The 16,775-nt window shown below is 42.3% G+C and overlaps 2 protein-coding genes and 1 pseudogene across 5 annotated transcripts in view; 1 reads left to right on the plus strand and 2 right to left on the minus strand.

Annotated features, from left to right (window-relative positions):
- The window catches only part of LOC116083816, a 2,058-nt pseudogene extending 551 nt beyond the window's left edge, over nt 1–1,507 (plus strand).
- Nucleotides 1–10,656, minus strand: part of Exoc3 (exocyst complex component 3) — a 40,019-nt gene extending 29,363 nt beyond the window's left edge. The window contains exons 1-2 of one of the 3 annotated variants that reach the window (XM_031359869.1): nt 10,577–10,656; nt 8,725–8,915 (exon numbers count right to left, since the gene is read on the minus strand). In XM_031359869.1, the coding sequence (XP_031215729.1) occupies nt 8,725–8,898 (174 nt within the window). In that variant the 5' untranslated portion in view covers nt 8,899–8,915; nt 10,577–10,656. Of the gene's footprint in view, nt 1–8,724; nt 8,916–10,576 lie in introns of those variants that run through there. The other 2 variants (XM_031359870.1, XM_031359871.1) reach the window with 2 other exon arrangements.
- Nucleotides 10,657–13,091: 2,435 nt separating this feature from the next.
- The window catches only part of Ahrr (aryl-hydrocarbon receptor repressor), a 94,371-nt gene continuing 90,687 nt past the window's right edge, over nt 13,092–16,775 (minus strand). For both annotated transcript variants that reach the window (XM_031360397.1, XM_031360396.1), the window contains one exon: nt 13,092–16,581. In XM_031360397.1, coding sequence (XP_031216257.1) covers nt 15,573–16,581 — 1,009 coding nt within the window. In that variant the 3' untranslated portion in view covers nt 13,092–15,572. The remainder of the gene's footprint in view (nt 16,582–16,775) is intronic.

Raw genomic sequence — 16,775 nt, forward strand, 5'->3', positions numbered from 1 at the left:
AAAAAAAAACAAAGCAAGATCCAAGTATCTATCATCTCCAAGAATCATATTTCATGGGCATTGATATTCATAGACTGAGAATGAAGGACAGAAGCTGAGTTACTTTGGAACAAATAAAAGCTGAAAAGAAGGTCCTTAGCTTTATTGAAATAGGATAAAATAGACTTCAAACAAAAATTAAGCCATTATTCTGAGAGCTGATAAAGTAGTTTTAATACCAAAACTAGTCATAAGACATAAAAACCAATGCATATTAATTAAGGAACACTCCATCAAAAACATACAACAATTGTAAATATAGATGTACCAAATAATGGGTCTCATGATTTTATAAAATACTACTGGATATAAAAGGGAAGACAGGTCCTGATACTTCAATAATCATTTAATAAAAAATCCTACTGTTATCAATAGGTCATCTAGACTAAAAATCAATAAAGAAACTTCATTGTTAAATTATACCACAGAACAAATGAACCTAAAAGCTTATCTATACACAGGCATGCCTAGCTTATTGACACTTCAAAATGATTTGTTACCTACAAAGTTTGCGCTCAACTTCACAATAGGATTTTTAAAAAAAATTGTCATGTTTTAAATAACCTTAGTATTTTATGTTGGACTGCATTCATATCTTCACATAATAACAGGTCATACACACCTTATTCTACAGAGTATTCAAGCCAACATCTGACTAATATACATTTTTCTCATCCAGCTATGGAAATTTCTACAACACAGATCACATTTTAGTCCATACAGTAAGTATGTCTTAACAAATACAAAAAAATTCAAATAATCTCTTATATCTTACTATATCACAATGGAACAAAATAAGCAATCAACAGTGAGTGACTACAGAATCTATAAAAATAATTGGGAGACTAAATAAAATAATCAGTAGGTCATCAAAAAATCAGAGTAGAAATCTAAAAATTCAGGCGGCGGCAGAAATCATCGCCAGCGTGGACATCAAGTTCGACTTGGAGATCTCCGTGGAGCAGCAGCTTGGGGTGCAGCCGCTGCCCTTCCCCGGCATGGATAAGTTGGGGGCTGCAGTCTGTGAATTCTTTTGGAAAGCTGCTTGTGGCAAAGGGGGCATGTGCCCATTCTACCACATTAGTGGTGAGAAGACAGCTGTGTGCAAAAATGGCTGAGAGGACTGTGCAAGAAAAGGGACCAGTGTGAGTTCTTGCATGAATATGACATGACCAAGATGCCTGAGCACTACTTTTCCTCCAAGTTCGGGGAATGCAGCAATAAGGAGTGCCCTTTCCTGCACATCGACCCTGAATCCAAGATCAAGGACTGTCCTTGGTATGACCGTAGCTTCTGTAAGCTCGGTTTCTGTAGGCATCGGCACACCCGGAGAGTCATTTGTGTGAACTACCTCGTTGGATTCTGCCCTGAGGGACCATTCTGTAAGTTCATGCACCCTCGATTTGAACTGCCCATGGGCCCCACTGAGCAACTCCCGCTACCACAGCAGACACAGCCTCCAACATAGAAGAGAGCCCCGCAGGTCACTGGGATCATGCAGAGTCAAAACAGCAGCCAGCAGCGCAGGCAACCAGGGCAAGTCACTTGCTGCCTATGCCAACAGATGTACCAAAAGGCATTTGGCTCTTCTCAGTGGACAGTGACTGCAGCAACAGCAGCAGCGGCTGGAATCACTGTGGAGCAGCCTGAGGGCCCTGCTGCTGGGACTGCTGCTGACTGTAGGACCGGCAGGACTCTGGCTAGAGATGCAGGCATACCTGTCGCGGCTCATTCTGAGGGGCCATGTCTGTCCTTTCATTTTGCTATAATTTTTTTTTTTTAAAAGAGGGACCATGTGCTTCAGTTGGGTCCCCTGAGCCAGAGTTTGCCTGGACATCAGTGCCTCGTTTTTTATTTTTATTTTTTATTCTTTTGGTCCCTGCACACTGTTGGGGAGAGAAGCTGGGATGGGCTAGGCTTGGTCCTGGGTGGAAGACAGTTCCCCTCAGGGCCTCATTTAAACACCAGCACCTAAAGAGGATGGGTAGATCGTGTGGGGCTGTGGCCAGGTCTCCATGTCCTGCTGACGTCTGAAGCTGTGCCTATGATTTGAACACAGGAGCCCTGCCTGACAAACCTGGAGCACCCACTGCCTGGCTTGGCCCTAACTGTGGGAGAGGTGCCAGGCTCCCCAGGCTGAGCTGCTTTTCTGGGCTCGCTTGCTTGTGGAGCACCTATCTGACAGTGCTTCAGGTACTCCTTCAGCCGGTGCTGCTGACCACCTTGAAATAGCTGACCCAGTTGATCTGCGCCAACCTTCTGCCAAGCAAGCTCTATGCTGTTACTCAGATACCTGTGGCATGCAGAGGCCGCCCACCCTTGAGCCTAGAAAATGTGAATCCATCACCTGCAACCTGCTGGGCAAGTAGGCCTATCCAAGTTCAGTTATAAGAATACTTATGATGAAGTTGATTAAAAAGCTTGTTTTAAATTTTTTTCTTTAAATTCTTAGTAAATGAAAATAAAAGCTCAGTTTATCAGAATCATTAGAATATAGCTAAGATTATCTTAAGAAAAGTTCATAGCTTTGAATGTTTACATGAAAATAAAAATCAGAACTCTCAAACCAATTAACTAAGGACCTAATTCAGGATCTTAGGAAAACAAGAGCAAGATAAATTCAAACAGCAAAAACATAATAAAGATCAGGATCAGGACAGAAATTAATAAAATGGAAATTAAAATGGCAATACATAGAATCAACCAAAGAGTTAGCTCTTTGAAAAAAAAAGAAAGAAAGATTGACAAAATAACCAAGATGGGAACAATGGCCCAAATTAATAAAAATTAGAGATGGCAAGGGGGCCAACAGATACCAAGGAAATCCAAAGGCTTGTTAGGGAATAATTTAATGCTATGGTCCCCAAACTGCAAGATCTAAGAAATAAATAAGTTCCTAAATACATATGACCCACCAAGTTATATCAAGGAACATAAACAACTTCAACATACCTGAAACGAATCACAAGACAGAACTAGTATAGAGTCTCCAAACAAGGGAAACCTTGGGCTACACACATTCTTCACTAAACTCTATAAGACTTTTAAAGAAGAGCTAATACCAATGCTCCTCAAACCATTTCAGAAAGCAGAAAAGAAACCCTACCAAAATCATTCTCTGAAGATAGTATTACCCTGATAAACAGCAGTAGTCTAAGGATACAACAATAATAACAACAAAGAAAACTACAGTAGACCAACTTTCCTGGTAAACATAGAAGAAATAAAATTATTAGTAAAATACTCAAAAGCTGAATTTGAGAACATATCAAGAAGTTCATCATTATAATAAAATTGGTTTCATTCCTGAGATGCAAGAATAGTTAAAAGCACAAATCAATAAACATAAGACAGCACATAAATAAGATTGAAAGGCAGAAATCACATGACCCATCTCAACAGACACAGATAAATTCAATACCTTACACAATAAAATCCCTGAAGAATTTAGGAATAGAAAGAAAATAAAGAGTATTTATGACAAACCTATAGCCAGCATTATACTAATTGTTAAAAATTGAAAGCATTTCCTCTAAAATTAGGAATGAGACAAGTGCTACTCTATTCACTCTTACTGTAGTACTGTTAAGTCTTACAGACAGCAATGAGCAAGAGAAAGCAGAGGAACACAAAGAGAAAAAAAAAGTAAAATTACTCCTATTTACAGATGGCATGACCCTGTATTTAAAAGACCTTTAAGACTTCATCAGGAAGCTTACACACCTGATAAACACTTTCAGCACAATAGCAGAATATCAACATAAAATCAGGAGCTTTTCTATATAGTTTGTACCTAAATTGCCAAGAAACTGGTTTTTTTAAAATCTTATATCTCACAATAGCTTCAAAACAAACAATATGTACCCAGAAACAAACATCAGCAAGGAACAGAAAGAGCTCAATAATATAAACTTTAAAACACTGCAGAAAGAAATTGAAGACACTAGAAGATAAAAAAAAAAACCTCTTTTAGTTTTGTGCTCATTTAATTTTGTGAGAACAGCAGATGCAAATTCATGCAACCCTCATTAAAATCTCAATGACATTCTTCACAAAACTGAAAAAACAAACCTAAAGTTGTTATAAAAGCACAAGACCCAAAAGAGCTAAAGCAATTTTACACTGGGGGTGGGGGTAGGGGGTGGGGGGTGTATTTTGTTTGGAATACCCATAGAGGTCAGGAAATTACCAAGGGGCCATGAGAAGAAATGTTCATGGGAGGAAAGACAGAATGTACTAGTATAAAGGGCTAAAAGGCACAAAATGGGCAGGGTTAAACTGAGGTAAGGAAGCGGAGGCTACAGCAGGAGTATGGGAAGGGATAAATAACACTAAAGAAATGAGGTCACCTATTATAGAAATGTTCTAAACAGACATAATACAGAGTCAAAATGGAGTGTCCTGGCTAGTTTTATGTCAACTTGGTGCAAGCTAGAGTCATCTGAAAGGAGGGAACCTCAACTGAGAAAATGCCTCCATAAGACTCTAGCTGTAAGGAATTTTCTTAATTAGTGATTGATATTGTAGGGACCAGCCCATAGTGTGTGGTGTCATTCCTGGGCTTTATAAGAGAGCAGGCTGAGCAAAGCTATGGGAGCAAGTCAGTCAGCAGCACCCCTCCATGGCCTCTGTATTAGCTCCTGCCTCCAGGATCCTGTCCTATTTGAGTTCCTGTCCTGACTTCCTTCAATGATGAACAGTGTGCTGTGGAAGGTGTAAGCCAAATAAACCCTTTACTTCCCAGGTTTCTTTGGTCATGTTTTTTAGTTAGGTTGCAACAGTAATCCTAACTAAAACATGGAGTAAGCCTGTCACAGGGCAACAACGCCCTTACTAGACACTGGAGGCTAACAAATAAAAAGTCCAGCACCAGAAACAGGTTATTTCTTTTGGAGCTGTTGGCCAGTGTGGTCCCATAGACTTTAAACATTACAGGCTAATGCACTGTTCTTAGTTATGCTCTCGGTCCTTGATGGTACAGACCTGTGGTTGAAGATACCACACAGTTGAGTGATAGAACCTGGGAAAATGAGGCTGCTACAGACCCAGAAGCCTCATCCCTACTGAAGAGCTTTGTAGTGCTGGAGGGTGCCATGTAAGCTACCAGAAGAGAAAAGAGATCATCGGTCACACTCCGCTGTAAGCTCTGTGAGCTACAACAATGACTGGTCTGTCAAGACATGCCTATTGGTGCAGTCATGGCACAAACACCATGGGAGTAACCAACTACTTTCTGCTTGGATTTAACCCAGCTCCACAAGATAAAACTCACCCCGGTATCACTTCTAAGCCAAGAACTCATGGCTAAACAGTTCACAGGCCTCAGAGGAGAACCTACTATTATTTTGCTAAAGGGACACAGTATTAAATTGATTCCTAATAACTTTCACTACACACTTAGATCAATGCATCCCTCGATCCTCACCTAAGAAGCTTCCACTTTCAGTGGATGATGTTTAACACAGAAATTCAACTAGCCAAGGTGCAGAGAATAAGAAAGTGTAGAATGCTCAGCCCTAAAGGTAACGTATCTCTTGCACCTCACCATCCCTTCCAAAAATCAGTTCAGTCAGAGACCATTGTGGAAGAGGTGACAGACAATGTGTAAGGGCCAGAGGCAGTGAATGGTCACAGGGGCACATCTGGGTACAGTACAGCAGCTGCACAGATGAACTCACAATGGTTTTGACAGTATACATAACACTTGTACACGCCCAAACCAGATTGAATGCCAGGGAGCTGGGCACACAGTCCCATGCCTGGCAGAGATGTTGGCAATTGTTACCTGTTGGGAAAAGAAGGGTCAGTTTTCTCTAAGAGTCTAGCACCTAGTAAGTTGACTCCACTCCAGGAGAAGACGGATATCTGGGCAGCACAAACTGGTTTTGGAAGGTTGTTTTCTTTTTTTAGAAGGATACAAAGTTGGTTGGATAAAGAAATGGAAATGGATCTGGGAAGAGTTGGAGAGATGAGTATTATCAAAACACATTTCAGACAACTAAAAAGTTTTTAGGTGCACTAAAAACTTTTAAAGAACTAAGAGATATATAAAAACAAAGAAATAAGAAAAAGCAATCCTGAAATTGTTAGAGAAGCACGGGACTTCAAAATACAGTCAAATTAGTTCTAAGCAGGAAAACCAATATTTTAGGCATTACAATTCTTGTTCTCAGATTATACTACAAGGCCAAAAAACAAAAACAGCATGGTGCTTTCATGAAACCTGACCCAACTAGTGGAACAGGCTAAAGATTAAGAAAAGAAAGAAAATACATTACAGCTATAACCATCTAGCCTTTGGTAAAGGTATCAAAACCATAATTGGAAAAGATGCTCTCCTTAAAACAGTGCTGGGAAAATTCAGTATTCACATGTAGAAGAATAAAACCAGATTCCTGTCACTCACTTTGCACAGAAATCAATTAAAAATGGATCAAAGACATTAATGTAAGGCTTGAAATGCTACAATAAAACAGAGAAACACTGTAAGCTATAAGCATAGGCAAGATTCCTTGAAAAGAAGTCAAATAGGCTCAAGAAATAATCATTAAGAACTGACAAACAGGACAACAAGAAATAAAAAAGCTTCTAAACAGAAAATGTTACAATCAAAAGAGTGAAAAGACAGCCTACAAAACAGAATTTTGCATTCTCTATATCCAACAAGAGATTAATACCTACCATCCATAAAAAAGTAAAACACATACCCATACACACACACATGTACACACACGTACACACACACACACACGTGTACACACACACACACACACACACACACACACACACACGCACACACGTACACACCCCAAATCTCCATTAACAAGCTAACAAACTGAACATACAGCTATCAAAAGAATAAATGCAATGGGCAAAAAAACAAAAAAATAAGATCCATGAAAAAATGTTCAACAACATTATCCTTTAGGAAAATGCAATTAAAACTATACTGAGTGTATGTGGTGACACACAACTGTAAAGTCTGCATTCCAGCCCTAAAGCAAAAGAACTACTGTGAATTTGAGGCCAGTTTGGGTTACATAGGGAGTACAAAGCCAGCCAGAGGTGCATGGTGAGATCTTGTCTAAAAACATCATACACACACACAAAACAATCAATCAAACAAGCAAGGATAGCTGAATAAACAAAAGTGTGTGTTAATATTCTCTCTCACTCCAAACATAATGGTTGTCATTTAAAAAAAAAAAAAAAAACTTCCTGGGAAGCAGAGAGATGGCTTGGTGATCAAGAGCACTTACTGCCCTTGTAGTTCTGGCTTCAGTCCCCAGCACCCACATGGTGGCTCACAACCCATAACTCCAGTTCCTGGGACACCTAATGCCTTCTTCTGACCTGTGCAGATACCAGACAGGCATATGATACACATGAAATCAGTATGGAGGTATCTTCAAAACATAAAACTACCATACAATCCAGTTATATCACCCTAGGAATATATCCAGAAGAATCTATGTCACAAGCCAAAGAGATACTACTAGCACATCTGTGCTTATTGCTGCAATCAGACTATTCACAAGAGCCAAGACACAGAACTGGCCTAGAAGTCCAGCAACAGATGAATGAATAAAGTACAAAATAGAATTTTATCCAACTGTGAAGAAAGATGAAATTATGTCATTTGCAGAAAAATAGATGAGAGAAACTAGAGATCATTTTGATTAAATAAGTCAGACTCAGAAAAACAAATATTGCATGTTTTCATTCAGAATTAAAGAAATTGGATTTACGTACATACAGAAAGAGAGAGAGAGAGAGAGAGAGAGAGAGAGAGAGAGAGAGAGAGAGAGAGAAAGAGAGAGAGAGAGAAAGAGAGAGAGAGAGAGAGAGAGAGAGAGAAACACACCATAAAAGTTAAAGGGGATTATGAGATATGAAGAAAAGAGTCTAGTGCAGTGGTTCTCAATCTTACTAATGCTGCAGCCCTTTAATACATTCCTCATTTTATGGTGAACTCAACCATAAAATTATTTTTGTTGCAACTTCATTTTGTTTGATAGGTTGGTTGGTTGGTTGGTAGGTTTTCTAGACAGGGTCTCTTTATACAGCCTTAGCTGTCCTGGAACTTGCTCTGAAGACCAGGATAGCCTTGAACTTTCAGAGATTCACCTGCCTCTGCCTCCCAAGTGCTAGGATTAAAGATGTGCACCACCACTACCCTGCTCCTTGCTACTTCATAACTGTACTTTTGCTATTGTTATGAACATTACTGTAAATGTATGTTTTCTGATGGTCTTAGGTGACTGACCCCTGTGAAAGGGTCGCTTGATCCCCAAAGGGATCATGATCTACAGTTTGAGAACTGCTAGTCCAAATGAAAGGAACCAGAGAAAACAGTTAAGAAAAAAGACAAAAATACCATGTTTTCTTTAATATACAGAATCTAGATTTAAGTATATGTATATATTTATATATATATACTTATATACTATATAAGTATATATATATATACATATACTTATACATATATATACTTATATATATGTATACATATATACATAATATGTATTATACTGTGTTGACTAATTTGATGACAACTTGACACAAGATTGAGTCAACCTCAGTTGAGAAAATATTTTCATAAAATAGGGCTATAGGCAAGCAGGGTAGTAGAGAACAGAAACTGGAGGAAAATGGCTCTGTCCCATCATTATTATGGTCTCCTACCTTTAGCCTGGCCTCCACAGAGGCCTTCTTCCGAGCCTCCCTTCTGCGATACTGCTCCACTTTGTCCAGCTGGTCTGGGCGCTGAAGCATCCCAGCAACCCTTTGGACTGCTGTTGCAACAGCCTCCAGGTCTGTCTCCTTCATAGTCAAAAAGCAGGCAGAATCTTTGCACATGTCATACCACAGGTACACTATATACACAAAGGAGAGGGCATGTTAAAATGAAATGATGACTCCACATGCAAAGGTCACATAGTCACCATGCAACTAATGGAGAATTTCTATGACATTTAAATTAGCAAGCTAGAAATGAAAGCTGAACTTGGGTCATAAACTCCTTAACAAAACTGCAAATCTTTAGAATTCAATTGCTGAGAAGATTTTACCTTGGAACAGAGAGAAGCAGGGATATTACACAGGTGTTAAGATAGTCACACAGAGAGAATATTTACACAGGGACTTAGACTATGTCAAAGGCGGCTCTAACACAATTCTTAGCCCTATAAAAGACCAGCTTTTCATTTCTGGAGCTCACCCTATTGCTGCCCATGTCCATGGGGTAGTTAGTCACTGGAAGACAACAGCTATTACATACACCTCAGTAGCCTAGTGGGCAAGCACGAGTCTCATGACTCCCTTACTACTGTTCTGGGTGACCAAGATTCCATTTTTCACTTTTTAACACTTCTAAGCACAAAGGTAAGACAGCAAAAGGTATATTATTACCCTTACTTGAGTAGTCTTTTTCCCCTAAGCACAGATGTACTAGGTCAATCACCCTGTAGTCTAATATCTAATACTATCCTAGTCACGGACCTACACTGGCCATTTGCTAACTATCCAGCAAACGAGGGGATGAATAACATTGCTCCCTTTGACTTCAGCTACTCAACATCCACAGATATGATAGAGACCTACCTCCTGGAATCTTTCACTCTCTATTCCCAAGTATTCTCAGAAAACCACCAAAATCCATTGTACATTTCCAGTTATGTAGCTTCTCCCTGTGCATTTCTCTCTCTCTGCATTTTTCATTCAAGTGGAATAGCATTGTAAACACCATCTTCATCTTCTGACTATAAAATTACACCGACCCAAAAAGGAAATCTGAGCAGGCCACAGAAATAGGATTCCACAACCACTTCTAACAGGGCTGACTCATTGCAGGCTTTTTTTTCTTTCTTTCTTTCTTTAACTTGACATGTTATCTTCAGCATTCCCAACAACATTAAAACTTGTATAATTCTATTTACAGGGCTAGGTATTAAACTCAATACCAAACCACTCCCCCTGGCATGGAGTCACTCACTCCAGCTGACAGGTAAAAGGCAGTCCAGTGGCAGTGTTACAAGCCAGATGCAAAAGGAAAGGCAATCCAGTGGCAGTGCTACAAGCCAGATGCAAAAGAAAAGCTGACAAAAGAAGAAGAAAAAGAAGAAGGAGGAAGAGGAGGAGGAGGAGGAGGAGGAGGAGGAGGAGGAGGAGGAGAAGAAGAAAAAGAAGAAACCTTTGCAAGAAAAAAAAATCCACTCATAAGCCTGAACACGGAGAATCAAAAAATAAAAAATAATACGGGATCGCCACAAAATCTGCTTCCAAAGGCAGCTTGAGGACTGTCAGATTTTCGGCGTCTATGGCAAAAGGGAACTCTGAGGGTAGAAACAGCTCCGACCAAGGGGATGGGAGGGGACGCACAACGAGGACAAACCCAAACCCGCCCAGGGACCCGCACCAGAGGGTGTCACCCCCGCCAGAAACGTCGGCCGATGTTGTCCCTCGCCAAGGACAAACCCACTGAGGGGTACACTGAGCCAGAGTCGAGGGCCCAGCGCCCCGCCCACCGCACACTGACCCAAGGCTGTCAGAGCAGAGCTTCCTCACCGTCCGCACCGCCGCCTCCACCTCCCGGAGCCGGACCGGAAGTGTGCAGTGTGTCACTTCCGTTTCCGGCGTCTGGACGGAAGGACGGGACCTGGGTAACCTTGAAGGCGAGTGTGGGCAATCTTTCGGTAGATTCTTAGGGAACTTGTTCTGCTCCTGGTGACACAGACTCAGGATCAGGGATTACGGATTCAGGCCTGGCTCCGCCGTCTGACGTTTGGCCCTCTCCCGATCCTCTTTTTTTAAGTGGAACCTGCTGTACCCACCTTTTCTCTCCGGATTCACCTCTTAGGTTTGCCCTTGCTCAGTTCCTCCCCTTAGCTACCTTAGTCTCTCCACACCTCTCCATCTCTTTACTGTGTCTTGTGTTCAAGATTCCACTATTTATATTTCGTGTGTTGTTTTCTTCTTGCTGGCCTCGCCCTCGTCCCCCAGAGGTTTCTGACAGCTAGTAGATTTCGAGTATTCAGGACAGTGCCACAGAGAGTGGACTGCTGCTGATAGCTGCTCACATAGCACATAGAAGCCATGAAGAAAACAAAAACAAGCAAAAAAGCTGCTGACAGAATTACTCCAACTCAGTGAAGCATCATGTCGCTGCGTACCTATAACAGCGAGAAACCTTGTTCTCATACCTCTGTCGATACGGAGACTTTCCCACACTGATACGAACTTTTAGTAAATTTTGGCGGGTTTAGGTTCTTCCATTCACCTATTAGGTATGACAACTCTGCCCTGACGGGTTTTTTTTTTTTTTTCACCTTTTCTGCATATATTGTTGAGTTGTGTGCCTACTCATAACATCACTACAAAGTCTGGCTCTCCCAAACCAATGGATGATGGAGTAGATCTTCAGTAAATGAAAGAACAATGTAGGTAACCTGTCATAACCACAATACAAATTATATGATGAAGTCAGTCTTTTGAAGATGCAGACCCTCCCTTGGTGTAGGAGTTGCAACCGGAAAATGCCCTGATCCCTTAGTTTATGACAAAACAGGAGGAATTTCAGCTTCATGAATGTTTAACTTCAAAGTCAGGAGGCACAGCTACTAAGACAAAGCTGTATCTAACCCTAATCTACTGCTGCCCACTCTGTAGTGGAGTGTTTAGTAATGGTGCTGCCTGACAGATTCAGTTAACCAGCCTAGTTAGAGGTGAACTGCTTCAGTAAATGACTCAGCTTCTGTTCCCTTCCAACTAAAAAATAAAAAAATAAAAAATGCATAGATAAAATAAGAATTTTTGGTTTTGGCAAGCCACAGAGTGACAAAGCTCAGGAAACACTGGGGAGGGGGGTATCATTGGATGAATATGCTAAGCATACATTTGAATACACAGGTAAGTTCATAGGCAGGCATAGCCAATAACCAGAGCCAAGGTAGGGAAAGGAAAAATGACACAGTGACTCAAGGGTCTGCTGCCCTGAAGCAGGAAGAGTAAGACCAAAGCCACGTTTAAACACAGAAAAGGGGAAGGCTCAGGTTCCAGGTAGGTGAAGAGCAGAGGGAGACTCCCTCTAGAAACCCAGATGATCACCTCAGAGCTTCCTTGGTTAACGGGTGGGTCCAGAAACACAACAGAAATGATCTATCCTGGGGATGGCTAGAACACTACATGACTATGCTGGGCCCTAGAGTAGAGAAGGCGGTCAAAGACACTGCACTTGGGACAGATTCCTCCTCCTCAGCCAGAAGAATAGTGCTAAGGCCTAGCCTTTGGCAAAGAAAATCCAGAAGGGCTCTTTGGGCCCCCTGAATCTCAATAGAAGTGAGTCTTGATGTGGCCAAAACCTGTTCATGTTCTCAGAGGCCAGACTTCTTGATGAGCTACATAGTAGATGTTATTAAATATGCACCAAGGAGATAGAATTGTAGCTTCCAAACAAGTAGAACAGAGACAAGAGAGGGAGCATAGAGGACTTCAGACAGCAGAGAGCATGGGAAAAGGGAGACTTGATGATGCATAATTGAGAATAGAGTGGGAAGTAAAAATATGTTCAAATGAGTACAGGTAAGTGGATTAAACAAGGTGAAACTGTAATAAGAGAAAATTTTAAACATAAGGAAACAAAGGGGTTAGTAGTGGAGGAAGTTTTCACACAATGGCCAATTAAGCCTGAAAAAAAATTGTGGGTGGTGACATTAGCATTAAATTCCCAGGTTTTGCCAAAAGCCACAGACTGTTGTGAAAATACATAAGCCATAAAGAAAAAAAGGTTAAAATGTATCTATTGCAGGATAAAAATGTCATTGAGTGAAAAGATCCCTCTGCTATACCTTCCTCACTCTTCACAGGCAGTGTGAGTCCCGAGTATTCTAGGGCACATGAGGGTCCTGACCGCCAACGAGAGCAGAGAAAGACCCAAAACCAACCCTTAACTCCAACCTTTCTGCTTTTACATGTATTACCCCCTTCTGCTGTTCTAGGATGTGACTCCAAAACACTCTCTGAAGGAAAAGGCACACAATCTCACACTAAACACATGGAAACATGAGATTTATTTTACATAAGTTTTGCAAATGTAGTACAAATCACCACATGAGAAATGCATTTTGGATTCTCTGTTAAAACAGAGCACCAGGAAAATAGCACAGACAGCTGCACTGTGGTGCATGCTTAAAGTTCTTGAGGACTTTCCCCAGTAGAAACTGCAAATATAAGGGCACTTTGTATTTATTCCTCCTCAGGAATTTGATATTTTTTAGCCATATAGGCAAAAGCTAGCTATCACAAAAAACATGAACCTGTAGTTAGTGTATATGGTGAAATGCTAAAAGAGGAACAACCTCTGTCCACTTCCTGTGCAAGCTGGACTGGAGATTTGTGGTGAGTGAGCAAATGTGCAGGTTTGGGAGACACCATCACAAGCTTGCCATGTGATGTGGTGCCCCCAAAACACAAAATCTGCTAAAATGACAACCAAGTGCAGAACTCCGTGTCCACAAAGCCTGACCTTCAGGGAAGCCCAGGTCCCGGTTTAGCTGCCCACACTCCATGTTTGGTAAGTCATCCCGGCAGGAGTGCAGATGAGGTACATCTGAAAGGTTCAGAGTACCTGGGCAGAGGACATATGGACTTCACTGGGGACACAGCTCTTCTTTGATTACATAGCAAGGGGATGGGGATCTGGCCAAAATTGGTAAGTATGTAGTATTTTGTTTTATTTTGAGACAAGGTCTGATGTAGGCTTGAACTGCTTATCTTCTGCTTCAATCTCTCAAGTGCTGGAATGCATGCCACCATGTCTAATTATGTCTCTGAAGTCCATCTTCATAGTCCCTTTCCCTAGGTTTCTTTCACTGGCTCCAGGACACTTGGTAAATGTTGTATATATTGGAACATAACAGTCTACTGTGTTCTCTGCTCCTTGTATAGGACATGTATAGGATGATGAATATAGCTTAGAATGGGAATGTAACTAAGTACTTTCAGAGAGAAATACTAGATTGGAAGACACTTGAGTAGTGTGAGCATGTCCTGCCCTTAGGAGCTGGACATGTGTCTAGAACAGGAAGTGCTGAGGAAGACTCAAATTCTATCTGTTATTCATTAATACCACAGGTATGATATGCTTGGCAAAATGTATAAGCAGTGTATAAACTGGTGCAGTTTGAGGAAAGGAGGAAGACCAGTGGCTGGGCACAGGGGGAAGAGCTGGGACACCATCCTGGCTTCAGACTTTAGGTAATGGGAAAGCTGGAGTGGAGGTCTAAGCATGCCTTACATCTATGACAGCACAACTCCTGCCCTTTGAAAATCCTCTGTGAGCTAAGGACAGAGAGAGCTCAAGGCCCTGGGCTCTCACACTGAGTATTCTCAGTTCTATGAGATCTTCAGTTGTATCCTGGTCCCACGCTAAGTCTTCTTGAGAGCCAAACAGCTCAAAAGCTGGGCCGAAGACCTAGTTCTGCTCAACCATCTTGATTCTGATAAGTTGATAGGCATTGCCAGACAGCTTCTTTGACTAAGCTATTGGCTAAGCAATGGTACCCTGGAACCATAGGTAAAGGAAAGAAAATCGATGCTGAAGAGACTACCTAGTAGAACTAGCCACAAGGCCTTTCCAGCAAACTCCTGCCATTCCTAAGACCTCAGGGGAAGTAGCATCAGAGATGGATGTTCATCCCTGAGAAAGACTTTGAACCAAACAGACAGGCAGAGCCCAACAGGCTTTTTCCTGTTCAGTGGATCCTGTGCTAATGGAGCAGGATTTCTGGTCTAAGCCCTTCCTTGGAACATTCTCAACTGCACCCCCAGCCATAGTCATTTTGCCAGCAGTTCCTGGTGACTCTTCCTTTCTGTTTTATACACGATATCCACATTTCCTACAATTAGAGTGCATTGTCTTTACAATTCAAAACAAATAGTGGCTGCCTTTTTGTCCCTAAGTCTCCCTGGGCTAGGAACTGTTGCCCTTACTTGAAGCCCTGTAGACAATAGCCAGGGCAATGCTTCTTCCTCAGTATGGCTTCACCCTTTTCTGTGTGCTGTGCTTTCCTAGTTCCTGGCCTCTACCATATGATGTACTCAGGGATACAGGTACATAAACCATACTCAGCAACCCACCAAAAAACCATGGTGTTTCCCTGACTACAAGTACAGCCTCAGTTCCTGATTAAATGCCTCTGAACTCCTGCTGCATACAGGCAGGAGGTGCATCAAGCTTGGGCACCAGGAACATAATATCACTTTGACAATCAGTTGAGCCCTGCCCAGCATAGAATACTGCTAGCTACTTCCCCAAACATTTTAATTTCTCAAAGTGAAATGCTGTCCACTTGAACAGGTTGAGGTTTATGCATGAGAATCCTCTGATGTTCTATGTGGTTCAGAATGCTCTACTGCTAGGCTACACGCAGGGAATCTCAGCTTCACCCACTGAGTTCTGTAAAGAGTGTCACTGTAAGAACCTCTGATCGTGTTCCCCGTTATCCAAGGTCTGAATTTCCAGCAGAGCATCAACTTTAGGGTAGGAAAATCCCATCAGAGCCTTTGGATGGGATCACAGTTATAGAGGCACTCTTAGGGAGCATCCTGGGCACAGTCACCTGACCAGGAGCAGCCCACGATGGTGAGTCCAGAGGCTCACGCTTAACAATAGGAGCTCTGCAGTCTTGGTCCAATGAGGGGTGCTGGCTCTCACTGTGGCTACACATGAAGAGGTGATGAGGAGGCCCTGGATCCAGGCAGGTGCAATGTGCAGAGTAAAGAGGAGCATGCTCCCTACAGGATCCAATAGTATCTCTGCTGTGGGGATTAGTTCCCAGCATACCATGCCCAAGGTGTGGGGTACAGACCTGCTGCCTATAGTCGGGCTCTGTTTTCAGGTGCATCCTGGCAGGGAAACCAACCAGATGTCTTCTGGCCATGTCAGTGGTTCCCAGCCACACACAGCTAGTTGTGCTGGCTTCAACTATATCCTGGGACCCAGATTCATTCTCCATCTTGATTGGCACTTCCAGTGACAATACTGGGTTGCATGGGGTGCCTATGGTCACTGGCAGGCCAGACAACTTTGTATCCTCTGTAGAAAATCCCCTAGCTGTGAAGCGCTGCATTCCAGGCAGGGGGATCCTAGATCCCAGACTGCCCTGGGGGATATGGCAGGCGGCAGGATCCATCTGGCCCTGGTGGATATCCGGCAAGGGTCTATTCATCTGACTGCAGTATACACCAGTGGGATGGTCTAGTGAGTCTCTGAAAGAAGCCATGTTGCTGGCATTGAACATGCCCTGGCTTCCAGGGTAGGGCACACAGGAACCATGGGGCACCAGACATGTTGATGGCTCATTCTTACTGGGCTGCCGAGTCAGCTTGGTAGTGCCCTCCTGACTTCGTTGTTCTGTGCTCCAGTTCAGGTGTCTCAAGTGTACTGGTGTCTCCAAACCATAACTGTACTTATGCATCTCCCTCTGCCCCCGGGCGCCAGGGGATCTCCTCAGTATGTGCTTCTGGTCCTCCTCTTCTGGGTCCCTTCAGAGAAAAGATAGCCATTGGACATAGCACAGAAGCAATACTCTCACCACTTCAGGGGTCCCAGCCCTATGAGTGGATGACAACTCAGTATGATACCAATTAAATCCTAAAGGCAGCTTCCAATCTTCCCAGACCACATTGGCCTTTTCAACCACCTGTTGTTAGTCTAAGAAACCAATAGAAAGCCTCCT

Source organism: Mastomys coucha, unplaced genomic scaffold (genome assembly GCF_008632895.1).
Source record: "Mastomys coucha isolate ucsf_1 unplaced genomic scaffold, UCSF_Mcou_1 pScaffold8, whole genome shotgun sequence".
In the NCBI taxonomy this organism is placed as follows: Eukaryota; Metazoa; Chordata; class Mammalia; order Rodentia; family Muridae; genus Mastomys; species Mastomys coucha.